Source organism: Populus trichocarpa, chromosome 19, assembly GCF_000002775.5.
Source record: "Populus trichocarpa isolate Nisqually-1 chromosome 19, P.trichocarpa_v4.1, whole genome shotgun sequence".
Taxonomy (NCBI): Eukaryota; Viridiplantae; Streptophyta; class Magnoliopsida; order Malpighiales; family Salicaceae; genus Populus; species Populus trichocarpa.
This window is the reverse complement of record NC_037303.2, coordinates 6139122-6156828: the sequence shown is the minus strand read 5'-3', so window position 1 is coordinate 6156828 and position 17707 is coordinate 6139122. Positions and strand designations below refer to the sequence as shown.

General features: G+C 35.1%; 1 protein-coding gene across 1 annotated transcript; it reads right to left on the bottom strand.

Annotated features, from left to right (window-relative positions):
• Positions 1–11645: 11645 nt before the first annotated feature.
• Positions 11646–17707, bottom strand: LOC7491092 (RNA polymerase sigma factor sigB). The gene is made up of 7 exons (XM_002325419.4): positions 17314–17707; positions 14859–15040; positions 13885–14490; positions 13048–13278; positions 12605–12745; positions 12219–12419; positions 11646–12095 (listed from the first exon to the last, which is right to left on the bottom strand). Exons 1-7 carry the CDS (start codon positions 17408–17410, stop codon positions 11814–11816), a joined length of 1740 nt encoding a protein of 579 aa, XP_002325455.4. The 5' UTR covers positions 17411–17707; the 3' UTR covers positions 11646–11813.

Here is a 17707-nt window from a genome sequence, read left to right as displayed (position 1 = left end):
ATTTCTCCTTTTTAGGGAAAATAGTTATTGAAGTACTTAAATGTAAACTGCCAACTTAAGGAAGGACTATTTTGTAAAATAGAGACTAGGGTTTCTTAGCATATAAAAAGAAAGAGAGAAGGGGCTAGCAGCTAGCAGAAAAGAGGGAGAGCAGAAGGAGGCAGCAGCCAGCAGAGAATAAACACAAATTCTCTCTTCTACAAACCCAAAAAATCATGCTCTCTTCAATCTTTAGAAGTAGTTGTTCAATAGTTATGCAAGGTTAAGCTCTTTTCTTGGTTGCAATGACGCAAAAACCTTCGGATTTCAAGAACCATGAGATTTATTCTTCCTTTTATTTTCAGTTTATGTTATGAATGAGTATGATTGTTTTCTTATGCATATTTCCTATGATTGTTGTTGATAATTGCTAGAGTGGACTCTAAGTTATTGTTGTGAACAATCTATTGCTAAGTTTAATATCAAAACCGGAGTTGTGATATATGAACTTGTGAAGCAACTAAGCTTAATAATTATGGCGGAACTACGTTATTGAACTTAGGGAGAACATTTGAACAAAGTGACACAAGCTGCGGACAACTTGTATGTTAATCTTGATGAAATTATCTAGTTCTGAAAGCTACCATTAAATTGATTCATTAGTGCGGACACTTTGATTGTTTGTTGGTTAGGACTAGTTATACGGCGGATCTGTTAATTAATCAACGTTAAGAAAAGATAAAATTTCAGAACATAAACTGTAATTTTCGTTTCAAGGATCGATTCTAATTTCCGTAAGTGGATGTGTGCTTGCGACCAAGATTTGTTTTCTTGATAAGTTTTGGTTTTAATTGATTTTGTTTGCTAGTTTAATTGCTGCTATAGTTTAGATAATCACAAACCAAATCCCCCCAATTACATAACGTACAACATAAAAATCTAACTTGAAACTTCCTTGTGGGATCGACCCCTTGCTTGCTCTATACTATCTTGTGTGTTTTAAGCTAGAGTAATTAATTTGTGCGATCGCGACATCGCAACACTAGTGTAAATGTGTTGAATTGTCTCAGGACATCTAACTAATAATTCCTTGTGAACTTCTGTTGTATTCTTAAAAAAAAAACAATAAAAACCTTGCCAGACCTAGGTGTTTGGGTCTGGCAATCATGTCAGCCCCGTGCTTGGGCCTGGCTTGACCCAAGGGCCTCGACTTGGAAACCATGACAGGCCCATGCGTCTTTTTTGAAAATATAAGAATTTACTTATAACTGTTCTAAAAACCTATTTAGTTTGTATTTTCATCTTTGTCTTTTTAACCAAGTATATTTTTATCCTTTCTATATTTCTTTCTTCTATTTTGGAACATTAACCACAACATCCCTAAAATTCACTCATTTTTTTTTTATTAATTTCTAATTTTAGTGAAGAAATCATCTACAAAATTGCAAAAATTAAGATAGTCAAATGGACAATAAGTCTTTTACATATACAATATTTTATTTTCCTACAAGATAATCTATCAGTTCAAAAGTTCAAAAATTTTCTCTTGTGATCCTGTATTTCAAATTTTTGTAAATGCTAATAGTTATAAAGTAGAATAAACTCTCCTTGTAACAAACTTTGACAATTAGATAATGCAACAACATATCAATTTTTTAAAAAAACATGAACCCTTTAAAAACTGTCGAACACTTGGATGGAAACATAGAATTAATATTTTCATCCGCAATGCATACAAAAAAGAAAAGTTTATTTTTGAAGACTTAAAATAAATCACTTAGAACTCAACATTTTTTTCCATTCTTTCCTCTTCCAATATAACAAATTTATAAAATAAGTTGCACAAGCAAAAAAGAGTTTGCAGTTAAGTTCTACTGCATATGAATGAAAAATCTTGCTTGAATGAGATAGTGTTTGTTTTTGCAATCCAATCATGCTTTTGAAAAGTTTTAAATTTTTGACCCACACCCTGGGTTTGGCATGGTTGCTAGACCCAGGTGCGGATCTGGTAGACCCAGGCGTGCAGATTTGACAAGCCTAGGCACGTGGATCTGGCATGGTTACCAGGCTTAGGCACTTAGGTCTAGACTCACACGCCTTGGTTTTGGTAGTCATACCATCCAAGCGACTTGGGTCTAACAGTCTTGCCAAACTCAACATTCTTAGGTCTGGCAAACATGTCAGCCTCAGGTACTTGGGTCTGTCACCCAAGTAATTTGGGCCTGACATGATTGCCAAATCCAAGTAAAAGTGAAAAGACTACCATATGCCTGCTCAAATGTTTAACATCCAATGAACCTATGAAAAATATTGAAATACTCTTATAACCAAGGCTTCAATTTTTTCAACCAAAGGGCAAAATGATAATTTAACTTTCTATGAAAAGACAACATTAGCCTCATCCCAAGCCTCCAGAGCTTGGAGAATCCACTATGCAAGTCTATAATGGATTATGTCTTGGTCTATAGTACACTTGCATAAGGTCGCCAAACCCAAGTAGCTTGGGTTTGGCGCCAAGGATTTGTATAATTTTCATGAGCCAAGAAAAGGCAATGGTTTTGTTGAGGACTAAAACACTCATGTAAATGTGTTGAATGGTCTAAGGACATCTAACTAGTAATTCCTTGTGGACTTCTGATGTATTGTTAAGAAAAAAACAACAAATACCATGCCAAACCTAGGTGCTTGGGTCTGGCAACCATGCCAAACCCGCGCTTGAACCTGACAACCATGCCTGATCCATGCGTATTTTTTTTTAAATATAGCAATACACTTATAATTATTCTAAAAACATATTTATTTTGTATTTTCATCTTTTTCTTTTTAACCAAATATATTTTTATCTTTTCTATATTTCTTTCTTCTATTTTGGGAAATTAACCACACGCTTACCTAAAATTCACTTAATTTTAGGCACGCAAGCCCAAACATGTAGGTTTGACATGGTTACCAGGCCCAGACGTGTAGGTCTAACATAGTTACCAGGCCAGACGCATGGATTTGACATGGTTGCCAGGCCTAGGCGCTTGAATCTGGCAGCTATGCCAAACCCAAGATATGTGGGAATGACAAACATGCCTGATTTGATAAACAACAAACAAATAGGACAATTATGCACTTTAGTTGTCAGGAGAGAGAAAACAAAAAAAAATGCAAACAATTGATCATCGGTGGCAATCCAACCATTATCTGTTTACCCGCGCCACACCATGTGAAAGAGGACATGGTTGCGCATCTAGTTAGACGATGTGTGACCAGATTTGACCATCAAAAAGCATCATACATGTGTTATTAATGGTGTGGGCGCCGCCTACTCGTTAGGGCATGAGGAACACTTGCCCACAATGTTTTGATTAAAAATAACAAATATATTATAAAAATACTAAAACGCCACTATGGTCCTTTTAGTTAAACAAAATATCCATGTAAAAATACCAAAATACCCCCAATGGTAAGGCTTTTTTTTTTGTTGTCTTTTCTAAAGTTAAAAGTGTTATTTGACTATACTTGAAAATTAGAAAAACCTGAATACCCTTGTGGATGAAAGCCAAAGAAATATTTATCCACTCGTGAAAATATGAGAAATTGAAAGTGAAACTACTATTACAATCCACAGTAATATGCCAGATCCAAGGTACATGGGTCTGGCATAGGTGCCAGACCCAAGCGCCTTGGGTGTGGCAGTTATGCCAGACCCAAGATACTTGGAAATGACAAACATGCCTGATTTGACAAACAACAAACAAATAGGACAATTGTGCACTTTAGTTGTAAGGCGAGAGAAAAAAAAGAAAAAACTACAAACAATCGATCATTAGAGGTAATCCAACCATTATCTATCTACACGTGCCACACTATATAGAAGATAGCATGACTGCACATCCAGTTAGACGACGAATGACTAGATTTGACCACTAGGAAGTGTCATATACGCCTCCTTAATGGCATTGGCGCCGCGCACTCTCTAGGGAGTGAGGAACACACGCCCACAACTTTTCAATTTAAAAATAACAAATACATTATGAAAATACTAAAATGCATCCCATGGTCCTCTTAATTACACAAAATACTAATAAGAAAAGGCTTCTTCTTTTTTTTGTCTTTTCTGAGACTTAAAGCGTTATTTGATTGTACCTTGAAATTAGAAAAACCTAAATTCCCTTGTTGAAGAAAGCCAAATAAACATTTATCCGCTCATTAAAAGATGTGAAATTGAAAGTGAAACTACTATTACAATCCATAGTAACATGCCAAACCCAAGGTGTGTGGGTCTGGCATGAGAACCAGACCCAAGTGCCTTGGGTTTGGCAACTATGCCAGACCCAAGGTACGTGGAAATGACAAATATGTTTGATTTGACAAATAACAAACAAAGAGAACAATTATGCAATTTAGTTCTCAAGAGAGAGAAAAGAAAGAAAAAACTCAAATAGTCAATCACTGGCGACAATCCGACCATTATTTGTCTACACGCGCCACACTATATGGAAGAGGGCATGACTGCACATCAAGTTAGACGGCGAATGACCAGATTTGGCCACCAAGAAGTGTCATGAGCACCTTCTTAATGGCGCAGGCGCTGCCCACTCACTAGGGCGTGAGGAACACGCGCCCACAACTTTTTGATTTTAAAAAAACAAATACATCACGGAAATACTAAAATGCCCCCATGATCCTTTTAATTACACAAAATACCCCCAAAGACAAAGCTCTTTTTTTTGTCTTTTTTGAGACGAAAAGCGTTATTTGATTGTACTTGGAAATTGGAAAAACCTGAATACCCTTGTGGAAGAAAGCCAAAGAAATGTTTATCCACTCGCGAAAAGATGTGAAATTAAAAGTGAAACTACTATTACAATCTATAGTAACATGCCAAACCCAAGGTGTGTAAGTCTGGCATGGGTGCCAGACCCAAGCGCTCTGAGTTTGGCAGCTATGCCAGACCCAAGGTACGTGGGAATGACAAATATGTCTGATTTGACAAACAACAAAGAGGATAATTATGCACTTTAATTCTCAGGAGAGAGAAAAGAAAGAAGAAACGCAAACAATCGATCACTGACGACAATCCAACCATTATTTGTCTACACGCGCTACACCATGTGGAAGAGGGCACGACTGCACATCCAGTTAGACGGTGAATGTCCAGATTTGGCCACCAGAAAGTGTCATACGTGCCTCCTTAATGGCGCAGGCGCTGCCAACTCACTATAGCGTGAGGAACACGCACCCACAACTTTTCGATTTAAAAATAACAAATACACATGGAAATACTAAAATGTCCCCATGGTCCTCTTAATTACACAAAATACCCCCAAAGACAAAGCTTTTTTTTTCTGAGACTAAAAGCGTTATTTGATTGTACTTGAAAATTGGAAAAAACCTGAATACCCTTGTAGAAGAAAGCCAAAGAAACGTTTATCCTCTCGCAAAAATATATGAAACTGAAAGTGAAACTACTATTACAATCCACAGTAACATGCCGGACCCAAGGTGTGTGGGTCTAGCATGGGTGTCAGACCCAAGCGTCTTGGGTTTGATAGATATGCCGACCCAAGGTACGTGAGAATGACAAATATGCATGATTTGACAAATAACAACAAAGATGACAATTATGCACTTTAGTTCTCAGGAGAGAAAAAAAATGCAAACAATCAATCATTGCCGGCAATCTAACCATTATCTATCTACATGCACCACACTATGTGGAAGAGAGCACAACTGTGCATCCAATTACACGGCGAATGACCAGATTTGGCCATTAGAAAGTGTCATATACGCCTCCTTAATGGCACAGGCACCACCCACTCGCTAGGGTGTGAGAAACACACGCCTATAGGTTTTCAATTTAAAAATAGCAAATACATCATGAAAATATTAAAATGCACCCTATGGTCCTCTTAATTACATAAAATACCCCCAAAGGAAAAGTTTTTTTTTTTGTCTTTTCTGAGACTAAAAGTGTTATTTGATTGTACTTGGAAATTAAAAAAACCTGAATACCCTTGTGGAAGAAAGCCAAAAAAATGTTTATCCGCTCGTGAAAAGATATGAAATTGGAAGTGAAACTACTATTACAATCCATAGTAACATGCCAGACCCAAGCGCCTTGGATGTGGTAGATATGCCAGACCCAAGGTACATGAGAATGACAAACATGCCTGATTTGACAAACAACAAACAAAGAGGATAATTATGTACTTTAGTTCTCAAGAAAGAGAAAAGAAAGAAAAAACATAAACAATCGATCACTGGCGACAATCTAATCATTATTTGTTTACACGCGCCACACCATGTGGAAGAGGGCACGACTGCGCATCTAGTTAGACGACGGATGACCAGATTTGGCCACCTAGAAACATTATACGCCTCCTTAATGGCGCGGACGCCGCCCACGTGCTGGGGCAAGAGGAACACATGCTTACAACTTTTCGATTTAAAAATAACAAATACATCATAAAATACTAAAATACCCCCAAAGGCAAAGCTTTTTTTTTGGTCTTTTTTTAGGCTAAAAATATTATTTGATTGTACTTGAAAATTAGAAAAAACTTCAATACCCATGGAAAAAAGCCAAAGAAATGTTTATTCACTCGCAAAAAGATAAGAAATTGAAAATGAAATTACCATTACAATCCATAATAAAAGATCTCTTGATCTACATTAATTTACCCACACCATTTAGCTTTTGTTATAATGTTGTTTACTTTATCATATATTTTTGTTGGGTTTACCTTTCCTTTTCATCCTTTTAGACCTTTTTGTTTGCTATCCTCGTTCCAAGCTTCTTGATTATGCTGTCCCTCTAATTTTTTTTCTTGGCATTATTTTCCTTAACCTGTCATTATAAACCTGCTTAACCTGCCTTTGCTATTCGATTAGTTTCTTTGTTTTTTGTTTGCCACTATTTTTTTTTTCCATTTTAATGCGTGAATAACCTTTCATTTTTCATTGTTTCTTGCTACTATTGCTGAATGCCCTTGGTTTTTGTTGTTGCTGTCAATTGACTAGGTTTAAAGTTCGTATCCTTTTACTCTTTCAGTTTTTTTTTTCCCACTGTTGCTGTATATATAGGTTGATGACTACTTTGATTTGTTTCTTAGCTAAGTTGTGCCACTTTTTATGGCATTTTCCAACCTCTTTTAATTGGTTGTTGATTTCTCGCTCTCAGCCATTAGCAGAATGCTTTCAACCATGGCTCTATTTTTGGTCTCTGTGTAACAAGTTTTACGTTTGTCATGCTTGGCATGTCTTTTATTCTATTTCTTAAACTACTTCATTCTTTTTGCCTTCATTTTTCATGTGCAAGGTTATGCTTTTTCAGGTGTTGAGTTCTGCTATGTGAAGAGGGTTAGTCTAGATTTTATACAATACATAGTTTGATTAATTTTATGGGCTCTAAAGTTAACAACTATAAAAGCTTCTAGTGGCCCTGAGGTTTGTGGGACTCGAACTAGTAACTTTTAAATAACATACATAGGACCTGACTAGTTGACCTATACTTCTCAGGATTATTTTTGCTTTTTTTTTTTTTTCATGCGTAGGGTTGTGCTTTTTTAGGTGTTGAGTTCTGCTATGTGAAGAGGGTTAGTCTGGATTTTATACAAGATATGGCTTGACTAGGGCTATTTTTCTTTTAATTATTGCTTGTTATTTTCAGGAAAATTCAATTCGTTTCGAACCAGCTGGTAAATAAAGTGCATCATCTTCTGGGTTGCTTTACTATGCATTGTTCTGTCCTTCAATAATTATAGCTTATTTTCGCAGGTGTTGGCTCATTGTGCTCTCTTTTGTTGTTACTTTTTCATGCGAGACTGTTACCAGTTGCCTGTATTGCCCTCTATTGCTTATAGATTCTTCCTTACAATTGCTTTATCAATCAAGTTTCACCTTTGCCTTTCCCTCCCTTCTTTTCACTTTTAATTTTGGTTTTGGTGTCATGTTACTTATGAAAGATGCCATAACAGCTAATTCAACAGCTCTCGAATGCTTTCTCATAAATTCTTAGAAAGTTTCACGTAGTCTCTCCATTTTAGGTCATTTCCTGCTTTTTTCTAAACGCAACTGATGGGTTTGTTCTGCATATATTTTCCATTACTAATTTTTTTGGACCTAGGTGAGCTATGGAGCCTATTATAGTGTTCTGCTACCTTCATGCAAGCTCTATAGTCAAGCCTCCTTCACTGCCATATAGATCCATCAAGCTTCTCAACGTCCTTTCGGAGCTACTATTGCAACTTTGATAGGATGTCCTATCCAAATTTGCTTATCTTTTTCCAGTTTCTAATAGGCCTTCAAGCTTTATCTTTAATGTTGAGGGGTATAGCTCAACTAATTAGATTTTAGGTTTGTTTTCTAGAGATTATCGGTTCGAGTCTCACATACCTCAAGGCCACTGGAAACTTATATAATTATTAACTTCAGGACCCGTGGAATTAATCGAGTTGTATATAAGATGACTTAGACATCCACATTAAAAAAAAAAAAAAAAGTATTGATGAAGTTTATTTATTGCTGCTACTCAATAAACTCTACAGGGAAATATTAGCAATAGATAAGATGTTATGGATCAACTGTAAAAAGCCAAGCATACAATAAAGCAATTTGGTGCTCACTTTGTCTTTTTTCATGCTTTAGATATTTTGTTTTGAAACTATGCATATTTGAACGTGGAACTTAACAAGTTACATACCTAACTAGGTTGGTGCCGGCACTGTGGTTGTGTTGTGGTTCTATATTATGTTTTTAGTAAAATATTTAAATATCATAGAAATTTTTATTTTTATTTTTATTTTTAAATATAATAACTCGGGTTAAAGTCCTGAACAACTAAATAAGTTGGATTTATATGAATCACATGGGAAAAAAAATAGCAAATGAAAAAACATATATATAAAAAAACCTGATAAATGAGGATCAAAATTGAAAACAAAAAAACAATGTTCTATCAATTTGGATTAGAGTGTAAAATTAAAAATAATAAAATTTTTATAAAAAAGTTAAGGAATAGAAAGAAACCATGAAAATAAAAGATCAAATTGAAAACCTCAACACATGATGAAAAAAACTTGAATATGTAGAATTTTTCACATTTTTTTAGATAAAAAAATCAAAAATTAAATTGAAAATCTTATGCATGCATTCAATTAAATAAATCATAAACTATTGTGTAAATAAATGAAAAAAAAGTAATTAACAAAAGAAAATAACTAGAAAAATTAAGATACCAATGTAAATCAAGACATTCAATATCTCAACACGGATCATTTATTGGGTTGTGTTTAATGAATTTGTTTATGAAAATCAATTTGTAATAAAGATTGACACACATAAAATTTATTGAATAAAATAAAAGAAAATAAATATTATAAAAAAATATTTAATCTATATAAGATATATAAAAAAAATTAAAGATGAATCATACTAACTCCAGAAAAAATTAAACACATAAAATATAATTTAAAAATAATCACTATTCAACGAAGGATAAAAACCCCAAAAAATCATAGAGAAAGGGTATTAATTAAAATATAAATTTAAAAATTATTTAAAAACACACACACACAGCCATTAATAAAAAAAACAAATTAAAAAAAATAAAGAAATAAGGTCAGGTGCTATTGGACCTGGTAAGCTAGGCCTAACACCTGGCCTAATAAAGAGAAGGTTCGCACGCATGATCTTTTAAAAAAAAGTTTAATGGGGTTGGACGACATGCTGATTGTAGCAAAAAAACAGACGACATATCGTCTATTAATCCCAGAATCCAACAACTGGTTTGATCAGAAAACAAGGTTCTTGTTTTTTACCAAAAAAACTCATTTGAATCCATTTTTCACCCAAAACACCATAGAAACCTTGTTAAATCAATGCATGACCTCTAAGAATACAAAAAATCAATCCAAAACCCAAAATCAACCCGAAACCATAAATCTTTCTGAGCTCATATCTATTTTTTTTAGGTGTTTTGAAGGTGAAAAAACATCTAATAGAAATTTCTTTTATCATATGAAACTATTTGACACTAAAATCAATTGTTTTGGTGGTCTAAATTTTTCCCAACGACAACCTTCTCTCTCTATGCCATAATTCAGCAATCCCCTCTCTCTACTCCACCCAAAAAAGACTAAACATTGAGGAAAATAAAGTTTTGTATCAAAATGTTGCTTTTAAAAATTATAAGGACCGATTTTTAAAAGACAATAGATGAAAATGAACTTTCCAAGAAAATTCTAAAAAACCATCAATGTTACACGCGTGTTTGACTTCAATTCTTTATCTTTTAATTAAACTCTTAATGCACATACAATTAGGCTTCAATCTGATTCAAAGAGTTTAATTGTACAAAATATATACAGAGTAACATTAATTGGAAGTGCTAAATACACTGAATGTGATATCATTTTGCAAAATAACTACTCTCAACAATAAGATAAATGCTAAATACATTGAAGAAGTCAAGATTACCATATATACAGAGTAGCATTTATTGAAAATAAATCAATTTATGGGTAAAATAAATTCAGGGTCCACAAGTTCCTTTTTTTTATATAATACGGGATGTCCGGACCAGTTTACACGCACTACGACTAATCCCCGGACCCACTAAACACTCTGCAAGCCCAGTGAGCAGGTAAGGTACTGCGGGGTGACAAGCATGCACAGAAAAAATCAAACCCAAATACAGAGAAAAGAAACAAGTTTCTGCCTCCGCTAAGCCACGACCTCAAGTGCCAGGGTCCACAAGTTCTTAAAATTGATTCTGTTAGCCTCTTTGCTTCAATTTTGGTCACTCAAGACCTCGTTTTGTCATTGCATCTAAATCTACCACTAACGGTGAAAGATGCCTATTAGAGACATTCACTTCAAGAATCAAAGATTCTGGAATGTGCCATATATAGACAAATAAGATTAATCCAAATAAAAAAATTAAAAAAAAAGAAACTGATGAAAAATAAAAATATCAAGTATGACAAAATTTCCTTAGGACATTTTAACACTGTTAAACCTAGAAAAAAAAAACCAACTAAAAGCTTCATCTCTTTTATTACTTTATCTAGGTTCAGACATGCTCAACCTTATTTTCACAATATTAAAATTATAGTCGGTTTGAAAGTGTACTTATGATTGCTTTTTAAAATATTTTTTATTTAAAAATATATTAAAATAATATATTTTTTATTTTTAAAAAATTATTTTTGATATCAACGCATCAAAATAATTTAAAAATACTAAAAAAAAATTAATTTAAAGCAAATAAAAAAATAAAATAAATTTAAATTTTTCAAAAATATTTTTTAAATGCAAAAACAAACATTTCTTGATCTAATAAAAGAAAGGAAAGGGAGCTTGGATTCAAGCCCTGTTCTGAGGAATTGTAAACTCTTTCTCCCTCCATGTCATTGCCATTTCTTCAAATATTCGAAAGCCAAAAATGGAAACAATCACAAACATGGACCGAAACACACATTCAATTGGAATTTCTCAATGGTGCGTGCATGAATAAGAGGGTTAAAAGAAGAAGTTTAAATTTCCTGGTGGGCGTGGCTACAGAGATGCTAATAGGAGAAAGCTGGCCGATATTTAATAAAAGGAAAATGGGAAAAACACACTTCTGAAAAACATTTTCAAGTAGCTTGCCTTTTGTGCACTGTAAAAAAAAAAACTCAAGAAAATGATTTGCTTCTATGCACAACAACTTTCTAAGATCCTGAAACATAAAATTTCAATTGCTGAAGAAAAATTAAGAAATAAATATACATGAAAGACAGGCCCTTTGGATCCCTAGGCAGGTTACGAGGTTCTTCGGCAAACCAATTCATGAATGATGTGATTTATGAAACCAAATACTGCCTCAACTGTTTGGTTCTATTCTTGTTCTTTAGCTTTCGAAATGCGCTCAGCTCAATTTGCCGGATTCTTTCTCTGCTGACACCCATCAACTCCCCAATCTCCTGCAATGTTTTCATCCTTCCGTCCTCCATACCAAATCTCCATCTGATGACCTGATTCTCCCTTGGACTGAGACTTTCCAGAACCCTCTCCAGGTCCTTTTTCATAAATTCCTTCATTAGCAGATCTTCTGCTGTTTCTGCTTCGGGATCCGCAGTTACTTCCTGGGGAATATGATGCACAAAATTTTCAGCAAACCAAGCAAGCTGAAAGATGCAACGATGACTGCAAAAGTTTAAGCAAAAACTGCAACGCCAAGAGTACATTAGAGAAAGAATATTACGGACCGAAAGTTTAAGATCCATGTTAAACCCCATCTTCTGGTCAAGAGATCTTGGGGCTTTTGGAGTTAGTAGTACAGCACTGAGCCTCTTCATCGAGAGCCCAGTTGCCTCTGCAACTTCTTTATCATCAGGATGTCTTCCATTTTCACTATAAAATTGTTTTCTAGCCTCCTTCACTCTATAAGTTGCGTCCACCATGTGAAACTGTAAACACAAAATATTGAAAAAAATGTTAGAACAAATGATATGTATTGAGTACAGACATAAGCAAATGAGTTGGTCACAGCAAGCATACAGCTACTACCTCATGTTTAGATCACATTTTCTAAAGGCAAATTGTTTAAACTTGGTCAGACAAAAGGAAAACTGAGAGTTGGAGTAGAACTTACAGGTAAGCGAATTGTCCTAGATTGATCAGAGAGAGACCTGCGTACTGCCTGTCTAATCCACCAGTGAGCATATGTTGAGAATTTGAAACCTTTTGATGCATCAAACTTCTCTACACCACGTACTAGGCCTCGACATCCTTCCTATAAGTAAAAGAACAAGTTTTAGGAATTACACGCATGATGCCAAGGATTATTACAAGTTTCAGTTCCCTTGTTTCTTCTTTATTAATTAATTCTATTTATTTGGAACCTTATGGTGTAGTTGGAGTATTACAGGAGGAACTATAACGAATCCAAGTATTTGGAATCATAAAAGTGTGGCTGGGGTGCATATTGTGTTTTCTTGCTTGCGCTTATTGGCAGTTATCTGGTATTGGGATCTAGAAATATTTTGTGATGAACATACAGGAAAACCCTCTGACCCCATTTGGTGTTTTACACACCTGAACAAGATCTTGGAGATTCATCCCAGCTCCCTGATAATTTTTGGCAATTGAAATAACAAGCCGAATGTTGGATTTTATCATTTTGTCTTTGCAAAGGATAGCATAGTTTAAGCGCTTCCTCAAAGTTATCTGATCAACTCTAGCTGCAGCAGCCCATTGTGCAAAGGTGGGCTTGCCTCCAAATCGCTCCTTAAGCTCCTCCTCGATCCTTTCAAGTTTTAGTAGGTCCTGAAGAACATTAACAAAATATGAGACATCACAAATCTGATTGACATGCAATATATAAGTGCAGCAATAACCTTACTTATCTCTGATTATACAAAATACAAATTTCAACACTTAAATCTCCACTTCCTTGCAAATGGTCACATAATAGTAATCTTATTTTGTTATGAATGAAGTAACAGTTTTTCCAGTTACCCATAGCATAAAAACTCGAGGAAGACATGTTGGAAGCTTCCTATTCTAGAAACCTAATGCGCTGGAAGACATTGTCAGGTACACAAAATAGCAAGGGAAAATTTTTCTTTTTCAATTTCAAACAACCAACTAACAAAATTAGCTCCCATTTATAGTGCATCTAGGATAATTTACCTCCCTTCTACCAGGTCCTTTAAAGCTTTAGCAGATATTAGTTTACACTGCACTCTTGGGTGAAAAAGCTCAAAACATGGGAGAACAAATTGCTGAATTACCAGGAATATTCATTCCTGTAAAAATGTATTTCAGTGGTTGACATCTGGAATTTATCAAAGAAGCATTCTTAAACCAAACCCCCATAAAAAAAGAAGTGTTCTTTAAATAACATTAAAATTGGTTATTCATAAATCAGACCTGTATTCCTTCTGACAACTCCACTTCTTCGGTAGCACTGAGAAGCCTGGAAGAGGTGCTAGCTCCTCTAAAAAAACGCAACGGATCAGACTGGTCTACCTCTTGCACGGGCACACGCTTTTTCTTGCAAGCAGAACCGGACTTCATGAACACAAAATTTGCAGCAGCCTTTTCGGCTGCTCTTGCACGTTTAGCTTTTCTCTGTGTTTGGCGCTTTGATCGCACAACTATACTCTCAGAAAGCTGTTTCTCCAAAAGTGCAAGTTCTTCATGTGTTGGTCCGAAACAATCAGATTCTTCGGTAGGGTATTGAGTCGAACATTCTTCTCTTAGTCCAGTTTCAGCTGAGAAGGAAACTCCAATTATATCAGCTCGTTCTTTTCCAGTAAGCAGAGACCACATTGAAGAAAAGGAATCTGCTGTGGATGCAATTGGAATTTTAGTTTCTGTATTCACAGAACAGTAATTTTTGGCCATTTCAGCTGCATCTTTCGCAACCTTGACAGCAGCTCTTGCAAGAGCAACTGCTTCAGCAGCAGCTGCAGCAATTACAGCCTCATCATTTATAATAAGTGTTTCAGTGGCTAAACTAGTTCCAAAGAGTGGCTGCACAAATATCAAAGTAGAAAATAGATTACATCACCATTTATACAGATCATTAACAGATTATATCAGAAACAAACAGACTGCAGAAACTACATATATACAAAAAGATTGTTCAATAATTAGGCCAAACAATTTTGTAACTTAGATAGCAGGGGATCAACAAAAAAAATAAAAAGAAGAAGAAGATCATGAATAGCTTGAAAAAGAAATGAAACTAATAGAAACTAAAAATCGAGGCCCTGGATGAATGGTAGAAATTTTTTTGACTGTGGTTTGATTGGCAATATGACAAACAAAGCATCTAGAGAGCTTGCTACTAACTTAGTGGACCGTAGTTGCAGTGATATCCCAAATAATGCAAGTCTCACCTCTTTGGGTGGACCAATCCCCCCTATATATGTCCACGGCCTGTTTGCAGCAATTGAATCAGAATGAGATTCTAAAGAAGGCAATCTCAACTTCTCCAGATTGAGCACAGCAGTTGATGTTGATGGTGATGCAGAAGACAAAGCGCATTGTGCTCGGAAACAAAATGGCTCCCCATTCTTTGCTGCCAATTTCCACAAAGCAATCATGACCAAAAATAATGATAATAAGTTCTATGACTTCAAATCATAAATAAACATAAAACCAATATAATCTTAAAAGTTTAGCAACTTAATAACAACCCTAGAATCAATATTCTACATGGAGCAACAACATCAAACTAAAACCAGGAACATCTATGCAAACAAGTGGTAATAGCACCCTTATACAAACTACAATTGCAACAAGTTAAATAATAAAATAACCAGTAGATGCTAGATAAACTTGCATAACAGTCAGCAAGGAAATTAAACAGCAAGCACGCTAAGTTTTCTCAAAGCATAAACTTATATTACAAATATTCGGTGATTCCATGTGGCCATAGGAATACAATTAGAATTTGTTTCAATTTCACCATTCATAGGATTTTCTAATCTGGATTTTTAGTGAATAAAATCCATATCACCATTCCTTAATTGCAAAAACTATGTTACTCTGGAAAAGAGGTATGTTGAGGTAATATTATGGTTCTGGATGAGAGATATTCCTCCACCATAGAAAAGAAAGACTGTTATTGTGGAAAGCAGATACAAGAAAGGGGAAATAAGAATGGCTGGTCCCTGTGAAAAATGAGACTCGGAAATTGTGCCGCTGAATAAAGCAACAGGTTTCTGCAGGCATGGTTCAACTTAAAATGTTTATAGAGACTGTCTGTTTGCTAGTAATTGTTTCCTCATGTTAAAGTGAAACATCTGTATGATTTCTGAAGGAGAAGTAAAATTAGCTCCTGGAGTTGTAAGAATAGACACTTTGAATGAGGGTAACACATGGGAGTAACCTAATCCTAGGAGCAACAGCAAATGCAAGCTTCTAGATGGGAAAGCTCTGGAGGAAGTGGCAGACAACATGATACTTGGATAATGCAAATGCTTTTTGTTTCAGGTGGAAGGTAATAATAAAATAACACAAATCTGTAATGAAGTCATCAAACCTTGTCAAGGGTAATTAAAGAGTGTTATGATGATTCTAAAATCAGAATAGAGGAGATTAAAGAAGATAATTCAACAGTAGAAAAAAATTTAACATGAAAATGTTTATCAAAACTTGCCTCCAGTTCCCATCTAGCATTTGATTTTTTTTTAATCTCTGAGCCTTCCTTTTGAAAAAACATTGTTTGCCTAGCTATTTCTTGTGCAAAAAACAAATTAGACTTTCCCAAGTAAAAGAGGTCAGTTGCATGGATTTGTTGGCCTTTCCAATCAAGGTTCTGCTATTAGAGAAGGGGGATCCTGAAATGGTAATGGCCCATATTGACAAGAGAGAGGAATCTGTTCCAATGAAGAACAATAGCTCTTGAATATAGTGCTGACACAGCAGGAACACTGGATACCCCACAAAACAAAATCCATTGTCCTAAGGTCCAAGATATGTCTTGCAGTTATCAATATTGGAGATAAGAAGAAAGTTCACATTGAAGAATCCCCATATCTTGAAATCCTTGGGAGCTCAACAACTAAATTACACCAACAAACATCACTCGATCAACTACTAAATTATTTGGGAAACAATTTGTTTTGGAAAAACATCACAAATTGAAAAGAATGATGATTGGAAAACAAATCCTGATTAGACCTAGAGATATCACACTTTCTTTGGGTAGATATTTTAAATTTTGCTGCAGATCTACCATAGAAAGTAAGTTTAGTTAAAACACTATTTCCAAATTCTAGAAACAGGGAATAATGTGAAAACACAAGATCAGGAATGGAGAAGCAGAACACACCCATCTCAATTCTATTTGAAACAAAGACATGTATTGAGGATGCCTATCATGCAACTTAACACCAAAACAAACCCACCTCAATTCTTACGGAAACAAAAATGTATACGATTGCTGGCATCAAATACACATTGAACCAAAACCCACCCATTTCAGTTCTGGTATCAATTAAAGCATTTGTCATTAGATATCAACCATAAGAACACAAAAACATAATCTTCCAAAAATTATTATCGAAGCCAAGACTTCCATTACTCAACGGCATTCAAAACACACAAAACCAAAACAAGACATCCATTTCAATTCTGATAGAAACGAAAGCACTCAAAATTGCTTTATGGTCAAAACAAAGAGATACCCAGTTCAACTATTGTCAAAACAAAGGCATTTGTGATAAAATATCAAGAAAAGGCAACACCAAAACAAACGCACAAAACCCATTTGAATTCTAACTGAAACAAAGGCATTGGTGAGTAAACAATAAAGAAAAAAGAAAAGAATGCAAGAGAGCAACTCACAGAGCTGGATATGGTTGGTGCTGTGATGTTGGAGATTTCTAAACTGAATAGAGAAAGAGTCTGGTTGGCACTTGAACTGTGGCAGTAAACAAGACATCCTCCACTTAGCTACTAGTCTACCGCTAGCTACTATAATTATTATCACTGTATGATTCTTTTATCATTCAATTCAATTCAGTGTTTTTTCTATAAAGAAATCCTTGAAAGAAGAGCCTTCTTATCTGTTTTGTGACAAAGATTTGGAATTTAAACAGAGAGAATGAGAGGAAGATACGGAGAGAGATAGGTGGGATGTTATTTGTTGGTATTGAGGTGAAAACATGACAGGATAAGGGGAGAGAGGCTTCCTGTCTCTGCCTGCGGACGAGAGAGGGACAATCAGTCCTAAGGAAAG